The following is a 12,795-nucleotide window of genomic DNA, read 5'->3' as shown; positions in this document are numbered from 1 at the left end:
AGCTTAAATCAAATTTCAAAAAAGGATTCAAGTTTAAAGCATAAGATAACCCATAATGCATTTGAGGCTAAGGCCATGTAGTTACCAAAATGAATCTTTTTATCATGTGGATATTCCATTTGCAGACACAAGGCTGTGACTCTATAGTCTGTTATCTCTATGGTTTGCAGTTATCTCCCAAGTGTCAATCATAGCTGTAACTTCACTCATCAGCTAAGAGCATCGAAAGAGAAACGAGATGCGTTTCTCACAAAATGTTTGGATAAAATCGTGCCTGTACATTTTCTCTCAAATGATGGCATCTGTAAGGTCTATGCTAAATAACTTTCTGGAGTAGGAACTAATCATGCAAATAGCCATTGGGTGCAAAGCCATCTGGTTAAAACCCAGCCAACTGGGCAATATGGCAACCCTACCATCAGCCCAGCTGGGCAGCAGCAGCAACAGTACTCTTCTTCCTTCTTCCCCAGATGGCTGCCCCCATTTTGGTTTAAATCATTTCCACAACAGGAGAAGAGCAGCAGCAAGCTCAGCCAATTAGTTCTAGCTTTGGGATAAGGCCCTGAAGCAACAAGAGGTTGGACCAAGTCCTCCGGCCCACCTTCTCACTGCTGTAGTGCCCTCACCACCCCCGAGTGGTGGCTGATAGGGTGAGCTTGAACTCACTCTTTACCTAGGGTGGAAATTTCGGAGATTAAGCCAGACACCACGTTGTTCTGCTTCCTAGCACACCACTACATGTTGCTGTTAGGGCTCAGACTGCACAGGGCACTAGACTTGGGGTCCATAATGTGGCTCTAATGACACCAGCAATATTCAACAGTACACACTTTTTCAGTATCATCAGCTCACAACCTTCAAGTGATGAGGCTAACAGCCTCAAATAACATGGACTTTTAACATATTAACCCATCTACACCCTCTTAGAACGTTTTTATCAACTAAACCCATTCTGATTTTATGCTGCTATTTGTTTTATGTAAATGTTTATTTTGCAATGGTTTTAAACTAAACTGCACAAGACAAGTAGTAAATGCATTGGAAGACCAGGGTATAAGTTTTACAAATAAATGTATAAATAAATATTCCATGCAGTTGTTTGCACAAAGACTAATAACCAAATGCCTTGCCTCAACTTTACCTTCAATCCCCTCTCCCTACTTCCAAGGAGATGGATCTGACACAAAGCAAATGAACTGCAATCTAGGACCCAGTTGGCAAAACCCGACTTAAAATGCTGGAGCCACCAGGGGAAGGGAGCAAATGGTATTGCAACAAGTGCTATGAATATTACTTGTTTATTTAAAATATTTATATCCATCTCTCCTCAGTGAATCCCAATAAACTAAGCCAAAACATCAACATAACAATTTAACCAAAAGCAAAAATAAATGCAATAAACCAGTCATAAAACATTAAAACAGCAGTGGGGGGACAAAGTAACAACCATCAATGTAACTTAACCACATGGGAATGGGGAAAGACCCAATGCCCCGTGTTGTGTCCAATTCCTATCCGTTGCTTTGGTCAAATTGGTTAAGAACTGCTCAATGATGTTTGTACTATGGGTTGAATGCAATAAATTCCCTTTATTTTCCCCCTTCCTTGATTGTATATGTGCTCATAAACAAAAGCTGAATGGGGTCATTCATCATCACTTTTCCCTGATGAGTCTTGAACTCCTGTTTCTTGCTTTCCATTGCCATGCTCTATGCCGTGAATCACTGGAGGTTGCTGCTGTCGGTGTGCCTCTACGGCAGGCACCCCCAACCTGCAGCCCTCCAGATGTTTTGGTCTACAACTCCCATGATCCCCAGCTAACAGGACCAGTGGTCAGGGGTGGTGGGAATTGTAGTTCGAAACATCTGGAGGGCTGAAGGTTGGGGATGCCTGCTCTATGTCTTGTGTGTCCTGGCCTTTCCCCTTGGCTGCTTGGCAAGAATCTTTCTGTCCTGGGATATGTCTTGAATTCTTGTCCCAAAAAGGCTGCATGTGTTTTCTGTGGGTACTATGTTTTGTGCCCTTCCTTTTTCAGTTTTGTGTGTTGTACTCCAAAACAATAGCACCTGCCTGAAGGGATATCTGGAGACATGCAATGGAGGATCATTGCTGGCTGAGGCACTAGAGCTGGTGGAGTGAGGGCACTTTAGCACTGCGGAGTGTGTTTGATGCAGAGAAGTAGACTGGGGTGTGTCCCCAATGACCTGAGTTCACTGATGCATTCCATGTCTGAGTTACATGTGGGTGTTGTCACTGGCTCAACTCAACTGGTGAGCATCAGCAGTGTTCCAATGGGTGCTGATGAAATGTCTGCCATTTCCCCATAGTTTTGAGATTATCCACTCTTGGGCTACCCTCCTCTCCTGAGTTTAACTACTTCAGTTCCATTAATATGGTCTTAAATTACCCAAACTGATGATGTTCCCATTTCAGTTACATCTGCCAAATATTTATTTTCAAGTTAGAATTGTTTGGAGTGAGGGATTAAGGATCAACAGCTTGAAAAGCAGCAACTGAATGGTTGTTATCATTCCCTGGATGCTTTTCATAAAAGCAAAACTTTGGCCTTATCAGCAGTTGATTTAATTATTGTGATTGTGATTGTGCAGAATATTTTTCTCTCTGCAAAACTTCTCCAGAAACAACAAGTGGAGAAAAACAAGATCAAGAAACGGACTCATTTTGAGGAGCCTAATTAAGCTGTACAAAGTGAAAATCTGAAGTGACGAACTTCTTTCCCCATTCAGAAAATAAGAACCACAAAAAAGAATGAAGGGGAAATATACTTTAAAAGCCATGGCAGTTGATATAGTTCTGGTGTATAATTTAATTATAAAATAAATTACAAATTAAATAATTACAAATGGTTTGACAGCCCAAAGCAAAATCATTACAAAATTTTACTTAAAAAAAGAAGATAAAATACTGTGCAAAATAAAACCTAATTATAGATATGCATCCTTTTCCACTAGGTGTGTTTTATTATTGATTCTATAAATCGTAGAACTGCAACCTATGCATTAGCAATTGTAACAACTTTATTACTTTTAAAAATATTTTTTCTTTCATTTATTTTTTCTATAACATTTGTCGTTAATAAAATTCAAAATCTTTTTTGAAAAAATAAAAACAAAAGTATTGATTTTATAGCACTCAAACACAAGACTGAACATTACAAAATGTAAGCAGTTCATAAGCACTTGACTTTGACAGAACTAAGAACAACTTGCATTTAACAGTATCAGATCCTTAAGAATTATTAATAGGAATCAGGCTTAAATGTTGAATAAGCTAGTTTTTGTCAACAAAAATAAACATTAATTTAAATGAAAGTATTTAATTTAAATTACAATAGATCTTATCAGCAACATAATATGTTAATGTAATAATTGTTTCTAATTTAGCCTTGTAATTTATTTTGGGTTTGTTTCAGCTTATTTCACCTACAGAAATAAAGTGATATTATCCCTGTCTATTATAATACTTTCATAATCCAGGTACAACAGTTAGAATTACTTAAAACTTATTGAAAGGTATCCAGAGCAAAATGCTTATAAACAGAATTATATACCTATTTTGATTCATTGTTACCAGTATTATAAAACAATCATAAAAAGCCTGGCAAAATTGATGTTATAAAGGTCATGTTATAAAATAAGCATTTTTCTTTACAAATCCAAGCATATCATTTATTCATTTCAATGTTTTCATGGATTTCTGCCCAGATAGAATTCAAATAAAAACAACTATTTGAATGCATTTGGAAATTTGAGTGGGGTTTCCCCTCTACTTCTAGCATTAGATAGCTGAAGTTCCTCTACTAAATAAATTTTTACGTACTAACAGGTCGCTTTCAGTGACCAAAGTAGAAAATCTCAGCTTTACTGACTCATATTACAACCATAGTCAAGAATCCATCAGCCTGAGTCATTAATATCAGAAGCTCATCAAACCGTTTCAATACCCTTCTTCAATTATAATATGTATAGCGAGGGAACATTCTACTTAAAGCCAAGAGTATAACCGTCTAACTATTCTTGCATGTTATTTCAGTAAAAGAACCAAGGCAAAACATTCTCCGAGCAAAGATGGCTATTGCTGAAAGCAAACCCTTTCATTAAAGCTGTTTGCAAACCAAGTCATTTTCTCAATACTAGTAGAAAATGGAAGGACATAAGGAAATGTATTCCGTTCAGCAGCTGGACAACACAGTGCCAAATGGCTGAAAGAAAACATTCACAGTAACTGGAACACCCATCCCCATCCCCTACCGCACACACTATAATTTCTTGGATGCATGGTTGAGCCATCCTGTGAACTTCTCCTCCCAGCACTCCAACCTTTCGAGCACAGAAAAAAACAGCTCCCATCAGGTGAGTGGGTGCCCTTGCCTTACCAGCTCTTCCAGGGCACTAGGATCTCCTTTCCGAAGGACTGCACTGCTGCCGTTCCTAGGCGGAAAAAGAACAAGGCTGGGTTTGTTTAGCAGAGGTAATCTGCACCTTTCTTACTCATGCAGAACTCAGGGAAGCTGCACCTCTTCTCAGACTGAGGGCCCCAGGTTGAACTGCGAGTTTCCTTTGGAGCGAATATCAGGCAAAGTGGGCTTAAGGGGTTTGACTCTTGGTTTTTCCGAAAGGGTGTGTTTCTACTCTGTCTCTGGTTGCTTTGATTAGCTCCTGGACAACAAAAACACACCAGCTCCTCTCTTATGTGTGAGTCTCCTTTCCCTAATTATTCCCCTCCACCTTAAAATGAAAGCTGCAAATCCTTAATTTCTCCTCAGATAAATTAATCCATCCCTCATGAGTCTGTAAAACATTAAGAATCAACAGGCTGCAGATTGCGAGCACTTAGTGCATTTAAAATTGTATCAATAAAGATGCTGGTGTGAATATAGCCATGAAGAGTTATTCCCCATTCTCTGTGGTCTCATATGTACTTCCAGCAACTAAACTCATTTCTTACTAAATAAGGTAAATAAATAGTGTGATCCAGAAGCCTTTCATGCAGAAATGCTTCCATATTTATGTTTATGCCCATTTAATTATATCTCCATAATTCTTCAGCAAGCAAGGGAAAATAGAGGAAAGAATTCCATAACCTGCCTTAGATATTTGACACAGGAATATAAGAATCTGCTCCCCAGGTGATTAACTGAAGAGGAAACCAAGCTTGGTTCCAGAAGCACAATTAAATTTCATATATTACCAGATTCTGATTATGAGTCTTGTGTCACCTTAAAGACATGTTTATTTTATTTTAGGTAGCATAGCATATTCTGTTAACTAGGGACCACTTCAGGCCTTCAGCTTTAGCCCATGAAATCTTAGACTGCAATAAATCTGTTAGTTTCTAAAGGTAACAACATCACTCTTTGTTGCTTTTGCTGCAGGGAACTAACAAAGATCTGCCTCTGGAGGCAGATTTTGATTCTCCCACAGCTCACTCTCACACCTTGTCAGAACGTACAGCACATTCCAGCAAAGCTTTTGGATTCCATTCCCAGTTTAAGCCACCATCCCTTTCTCAGCCCAAACACCTCTAGGTTTGGTAATGGTCTCCCACAGTCAGCTCCGAAAGAGCCCCTGTCCCTTTAAGAGTCAAATCAAAGCACAGGAGGGGCAGATTCCCCCCAGGTGCAGCTTTTCCCACCACACTGAGGTGAGCGAAGCACTGGTGGAATTTTCCTCTCGTTCTATTAAAGAGACAGGAACCGTCCTGTGTCTAAGTTGAGATGCCAGTTAAGGTAAGCTTCCCTGACGAGCGCCCCGCTTTTCTGCCTGCTTTGGAGCTGGGAAGGTACGGAATGGCGAACCCGCTTTCCCAAGCTCGCTCCGGGCCACGCGCAGGGAGAAGGGCAAGTGGCCCACCCCGCGCGCCCCTCACGCCCCTTACTTACCTCGCCTGGCCGGGGGCCGCGCTCCTCGGAGACAGCTGCGCAGCCACGCTCCACGCCAACAGCGCTGCAAAAGAGGAGGCGAGCTGAGAGGAGGCTGGGAAGGCGCGAGGCTGCCCAGAGTTCCCTTGGCGCCCACAAACCCACACGGCGCCTAGGTAGCAGTAGTAATAATAATACTGATAATAATCCCCTCCCGCACCCACCCGTTTGAAAGGAACTGACGGCGACGACGACACCTCCCGCCTCACAGAAACCGCGCGCTTTCTGACACTCACCCTGAGGCACCCAGACGTACACCAGCATCCCTTTCGCGCGCCTGAAGCGCGGCTCCATCGGTACGCCGCGAGCGACGAGCTCTCTGAGGTGGCCGCGGGAGCCGAGGCTGAGGGAAGGCGAGCGCTCCCCTTACCCGCCGCGCCTGGTGGCCAGCATCTCCGCGCCCCGCCGCTGGGCAAGTGTGGACGGCAAGGGGTGGACCCGCACCGGCCGGCTCGCTTCGCCTTGTTCTCGTTCCAAACGCCAGCTCTTCGCCGCCGCTCGGCGCTGGGGGGACGCCTCCCCTCACTGATTAGCATAATGTCGGCCCCTCAGGAGGAGGCGCCGTTCCCCTGCCCCTTCCATAGGGAGCGCAGCTCAGGCCTCCAGGAAGAAATGGAAGCGAGGCGACGATCGGCTGGGGACTCGGAAATGCCCTCGCTCGGGTTGATTCGCCCGTGGCACGCTCAGAAAGAGGAGGCCACACAACACCCCGTTGGGCGCGTGGGAATCTAGGGAGCGGGACACAGGCACGCACGTTTTAGGCTGATCCTGCAGACTCTTTATTCTGAGGCCTACTCAAAGGAAATATGCATTGGATGACAGCCTATAAAGATGCTTTGTTAATGGATCTTGCGTCATTATATATGTATATATATATGTTTTACAATTTAGGATATTCATTTAAACAACCTTAAATACCAACAACTTTCCTTCTCTTTCCATGATTCATTTTGCATAACATAAATCCCTGCATATTTTACATGAACTAAACCATTCAGTATTCCATTATCACATCCTCAAAACTTATTTACACTGTTGAGTTTATCTTAATGCTGCCAACGTTTTCAAGTGTACACAGTTGCCCCCGCCCCAATATATTCAATAAACATTTTCAAATCTTTTAACATATGCTCTTCTAAAAATTATTGGGGGGGGGGGATAAACAAATGTTATTTTTGTTCTCTTATTCTATGTGTTAGGTCCACAAGCTGCACATATTCCATCAGTTTAAGTGGCCATTCTTCTTCAGTTGGGACCTTGCTTGTTTTCCATTTTGGGCTAGCAAAACACAGGCCACAGTTGTGCATACAAAAATTACCTTTATGTATAAAAAACCCATTTAAAAGTTTATTCATGTTGATTGATCTTACATCTGAGTAGGATAAAGCTGCTGAGTGCACCTAGGAGCCTCTTTTTTGTTATTTATTTTATTTTATATTTTTTATTGAATTTATATACCGCTCTATACCCGGAGGTCTCAGGGTGATTCTCATGTGCCACATGTAAATGCAGAGGGCATTGGTATTGTAGAATGGGAACAAAGGAGTCATGGCAGCCTGTAAATGTGATACAAAACTATTCCATACATAAAATAGGCAACTTAAAATGGTTATAACCTAAAAATATATAGCCACAAAGGCCAATGACCGTTTCTAAATATGCAACACACATTGGCAAACTGGATACATGTAAATTTGTTGGTTTAATTAGGTTGTAATGACATGCACAGTGTGCATGAAACATATCTCCCATAGCTAGATGCATTTTAACTATAAAAAGTGTTTGGTGGCAAATTGAGAATTCCAAGCACCAGCCTGAGCATGAGCCAAGAAGGCATAGTCCTGTTTAAGGTGTGCCACATTAACAGATTTCCTTCCCATATTTTAAAAATGAAATGTGCAAGCCTCTTAATCTCCAGACTTTGTAAATGTCAGTTTGGATAGCCCCGAAACAGCTCATTTTTATTACAAAGTATAATCATTAAATATTTCTGTGTTTTTTACTTCCTCACATTATTTAAATGAAGGCACTCATTTTATTTCTAGCTTTTTGCCATTCTGTGTGTGCACTTTCTCCTCTTTCATTCCTTTGTAGTATTATCTTCTTCTCTTCCTCCCTGCCTCCTCCCTCTGCCATCTGCCATACTTTCTCTCACCCCTGTCTCCCTTCCTTCATCCTTCAGCTATCTCATAACAGAAGCTTTAAAAGCTTCCATTGCCAGGTGAGAAATTGTCTCAGATGAAAAGAGTCCCTTTTCTGACTGCTTTAGGAAGTCTGTTAACAGCAAGTAATTAAAAAGATCTCATTCCCGTCTTTGTAATTAGTCCCCAAGTATTGTATTTCCAGCTGTAACAAGTGATTCATTTCAGTAGGAATGATGAAACCGCAATGACGTCTTCACCAAAACTTGGTCCTTCTGTAAGCACAAAATGAAAAAGGGTGCCTTCTAATTTCCCCCCTCTGTTTATTTCAGCACCCTGAAACATTTAGCTTCTTATGCGGCATTTGTGCCATAACAGAAACATAGCAGATACACAGCAGAACTCCTGATTTTCAAACCTGGGTGACCAAATTCTCACCAACAGTTGACATTTACATGTCTATTGAATTAGCATCTAACCTCTCAGAGTGAATGCAGAGGGAGGACATATGCCAATAGATCTAGAGCAGCTAGCAGGTACTGTGTGGATTGCACTTTCCCAGCAACAATATTTCATGGATTGACGACTAGGAAAAATCTCTTTTCCCGCAACCAGGTTTCTGTCTGGAGAGTAGAGACTTGCATTTTCCTTCAACTGATCTTCTGGTTGAGAAATTACATATGGAGATGCTGCTTGTCTCAGACAAGAACAGAGATTATTTCACTTCCTTGCACAATAATGAAAACATCAGGGGAGGGGAGAATAGGCAAGATCTAAACAAATAAATCAGATCTGCACACTGAGATCTGCTTTTGTGCACAAATTGCGTCTTGCTGGGCAAGGTTATTTGTGTTCCTGAAGTACAGGGAAATATATTACCATGGCAGACTATGACAATTACTCCAAGTCTGTCTTCATATTATGTACGCTGAGATTTAAATGCCAGTACCATTCTTCTACTATTACAGTGGTACCTCGGGTTACATACGCTTCAGGTTACATACGCTTCAGGTTACAGACTCTGCTAACCCAGAAATATTACCTCGGGTTAAGAATTTTGCTTCAGGATGAGAACAGAAATCGTGCTCCAGTGGCGCGGCAGCAGGAGAACCCATTAGCTAAAGTGGTGCTTCAGGTTAAGAACAGACCTCTGGAACGAATTAAGTACTTAACCCGAGGTACCACTGTATATTGTGCTTTAATAGCACCCCATACAGGACTACTTGGTACAATTAATAAGCTGCTAATTTACACACACACACACACACACACACACACAGACAGACATCAAAATACAATATATGACTTTTCTTTGAAGGGAATATTTCCAAACTTAATATTTTGCAGGAATCACTCATGCAAGTAATGAATAAGACTAAAATATAAAGCTTGCTTCTCCTAACTTAGACTGGGGGGAAACCTAGACTAGAAAACACCCACAAATATAAGCTTCAAGTGACAGCAGAACTTCCACAAATAAACATTCAGTTCCATGTAAACTTCGCTTGCTTTGATGGCCTCTGTTTTCAAATGTACCCAATTTTCTGGCTTCTCTAGTTATCATTGTGTCTCAGAGATTATATATAGCAAAGTTAACTTTCTGAATGGCCTGGAAATATTTTATCTATTTGGGTTTACACTGATTTCACCACATTTCTAAGTATAAATTCAAAGAACTGTCCATTTATTCCTTCTATCTGATTCCTCCTTCTTAACCAATTCCTGGTACACAAACAGACCTCTTTTCTTATTCCATTACTGTTAAGTTTACTCAGGAGTCTTGAGTGAGGTACTTTGTCAGAAGCGTTTTTTAAAGTTCAAGTACACTGTGGCAACCAGATCACCTTTATCTATTTGCTTGTTCATAGGACTTGCCCTTGCCAAAGCCATGCTGGATCTGCAGTAGCAAGGCTTACTCTTCTATATGCTTGTTTATTTTATCTTTTAACACTTTCTACCAGTTTTTTCAGGATAGATATTAAGCTAACAGGCTTGAAATTTCCAGGGTTTTCCCTAAGTCCTTAAAAAACAAATTTTGTTACACTGGCTACTTTCCAGTCCTCCGGTATGGAAGCTGATCTGAGGGACAAGTTACATATTTTTGTTAAAAAATAAGCAATTGCACTTTTGAGTCACTGTGGTGGATGTGCCACCCAAAACCAGTGATTTGTCACTTTCTATTTTGTCTGTTAGGTTTAGAACTTCATATCTCATGACCACTATCCACCTCAGACAGCCTTCCTGCAATTTGCAAAACTTAGTTCAAGCACTGGGATCTGCCCTACATCCTATGTCTACTTCCTCTTCCTGCAAACCTACCAGCCTTCAACACAAGGTGAGTTGCATCCCATTCCCAACACTTCCAACAAATAACTGGTCTCTTTCTTCTTCTTCATTTTCTCCGCTTCCAACCTTGGCATTATACTTAGAGGGGGAAAGTCAACATTGTGATACTACGATCTGCTTTCCAGGTGGTATTATTTCCCCTGTCCTCCCTCCATGTACTGTTCTGGGGGTTCTCCTAATTCCCCCAATATGATTTGGAGGGCACAGGGGCACCAGGTGAGAGAGGGAAAAGTCCATTGCACTAGTGCGACTGACTATGCTGGCTTCTGCTCACACAGGTGTTTAGCTGAATTGTCCAGAAACATTACTTTTGCGTTTATTAGGTACCTCTCTGCAGGATTTTAAAAAATGTTTGGAGTTCCAAGACATCACAAAGTACTTTTTGTTTTTGCTTTGGCTCCTATCACCTTCTACAGATGACAAGTCTAAAAAACCTTGCAAGGATATTTTAATTTAGATTGTACTTAAAAATAAAAACAAATCAAGGATAATTGGACTAAATATTTTGAGTTCTTTGCAGGTTTTTGTCTTATTTGTATTTGCTATTCTCATAGCTTTCACCATGAGGTGGTTTCATTTCAGTTGAGAAGGCTCCGAGGGCATCACCTCAGTCTGAATAAGGAAATAGAATTGGCTAAAGCACATGCAATTTGGCATCGCAACCTGGAAGGATTTAGAATAATTTCTAATGGCAGCATGTTATTCACTCTCTTGGTCTGAAAGTACAGCAGTACCCTTGTCACAGTTTCTGTGCATGGAATGAAGCTAGTGAATGCTACAGACCTAGACGGAAAGAATGAAGAATGGAAAGTGTAGGAGAAGGTGGAGTTATGGAATGCACCTGCTACATAGACCTTCCCTGGATGGGCTGGAAGAGGAGAAGGAAAAGGAAGGTTCTGTAGCTTGATGGGATCCTTTGGGAGTGAGGGGGGGTGTTCAAAACTGTGGCTGATTCATTTTCAGGTGAAATAACTTGAAAAACTGTTTCTATGCAAGATCATTCTGCTACGGGCAAAGTTGAGAATGGCAAGATTGTGTTCAAACCATAATCCTCTACAAAATGTATTACATCTGCCTGCATTCAGAGGATCTATAACGAAGTGAAATTTTGACCATCTTGGACCCAAAGAGTCCACGTGTGCTCTGGGGTGAGAATTTCCCCTTCCAGTTGCAGTTCCTGATGTGGATCTTTGGGATCCTGCCCTAAGTTGCAGCACAGAACGCTTATAAGGGAGACTTCCAAGTGCCCAAAGTCATGCGACACTGTGTGTGAAAGTTAAGCAATAGTGCAAACCTATCCAAAAGAAAGTCCTATTGATATCATTGGAACTTACTGCCAGATAAATAGGCTTACGGCCTTGACGTCTCATTTCACTGGAAGAATTAATAAGCAGTTGTGCAACTCTCTTCCATCGAAATCAATGGGACTGTAAAAAGTGTTTCATTGTGCGTAATTTTACCTGGACGAACCCTAGTGTAGTATATAGCAGAAAGATGAGATTTGCGAGAAATAAAATGCAATGGAAGCTGATCTGAGTTGTCCCCCTTTCACTGAAATTCATGGGAGGCTGCAGGAGATCATCAAGAAAATGTCGAGGCAGCGCGAGGCGACCTGGTAAGCGCCTTCCTTCCTTGCCAATAACATTATTCCTCGGACAACCCGTCTGCCGCGCAGGCCGGCCCTTCCCGCAGGGCTGCGCTGCGCCCTCTAGCGCTCGGCTGGAGTCCTGCGTCCTAACCTGCGCCCAGGACCAGGTGGAAACGGCATCGGCTGGGTGCGCGCACCGACGAAGGTTCCCCGGGGGAAAGCCAAGCGAAGGTCGCTCTCCCCATTGCCATGGAGCGGAAGGTGGCCAGGGAATTCAGGCACAAGGTAAGCGAGGGGCGCTCGGCCCACCGCCTGCCCTACGCTCCCTGCGGCGTCCTCGGGCTTCCTCGCTAACCTCACTTTCCGCCTCGTAAGCGAGAGAAGCTGCTGGCGCTGCCAGCGAAGGGAGCGTGGGCATTTCGCTGGGACTATGGACTCTCGGTGTCAATTAACTCGGACCTGGCGGGTGGGGGAGCAGGGGGAGGGGAAGAAGGGAGGCTGGCATGCTTCTTTCAGCAGAAGAAAGTTTTTTCCCCCCAGGGGACCCGAGGTGTGTGGCGGATTAGGGTAAGATTCCTCTGGGCAGCAGGAAGGAACAGAGCCCACCCTCGCCATGGGCTGCTCGCAATGTGCGCGCCCAGCAAACCTGCTTCTCTCGCCATCCATCTTTCTTCTACCGACCCAGACCTGCCTTTCCCTGCGCCTCTCAAAGCAGGCGAGCGGAAGGCAATGGAAAGTTCAAGGAGCTGACCTTGCCGCTTCTTAACTTTCTGGGCAGC

At 42.6% G+C, this 12,795-nt stretch overlaps 2 protein-coding genes across 3 annotated transcripts in view; one reads left to right on the top strand and one right to left on the bottom strand.

The window, feature by feature from the left end:
• Positions 1 to 6,263, bottom strand: part of OTOG (otogelin) — a 95,728-nt gene extending 89,465 nt beyond the window's left edge. Inside the window, exons 1-3 of the mRNA XM_081840006.1 lie at positions 6,178 to 6,263; positions 5,903 to 5,966; positions 4,397 to 4,451 (exon numbers count right to left, since the gene is read on the bottom strand). Of these exons, the coding sequence (XP_081696132.1) occupies positions 4,397 to 4,451; positions 5,903 to 5,966; positions 6,178 to 6,235 (177 nt within the window). The 5' untranslated portion in view covers positions 6,236 to 6,263. The remainder of the gene's footprint in view (positions 1 to 4,396; positions 4,452 to 5,902; positions 5,967 to 6,177) is intronic.
• USH1C (USH1 protein network component harmonin) overlaps positions 1 to 12,795 on the top strand; it is a 123,987-nt gene that overhangs the window by 65,418 nt on the left and 45,774 nt on the right. Inside the window, exon 3 of one of the 2 annotated variants that reach the window (XM_081840965.1) lies at positions 10,276 to 10,417. In XM_081840965.1, the coding sequence (XP_081697091.1) occupies positions 10,276 to 10,417 (142 nt within the window). Of the gene's footprint in view, positions 1 to 10,275; positions 10,418 to 12,133; positions 12,302 to 12,795 lie in introns of those variants that run through there. The other variant, XM_081840966.1, reaches the window with a different exon arrangement.

This window comes from Podarcis erhardii (genome assembly GCF_964252035.2).
Source record: "Podarcis erhardii genome assembly, chromosome: 1".
Taxonomy (NCBI): Eukaryota; Metazoa; Chordata; class Lepidosauria; order Squamata; family Lacertidae; genus Podarcis; species Podarcis erhardii.
The sequence above is the reverse complement of the archived record's forward strand: the minus strand, read 5'-3'. Positions and strand labels throughout refer to the sequence as shown.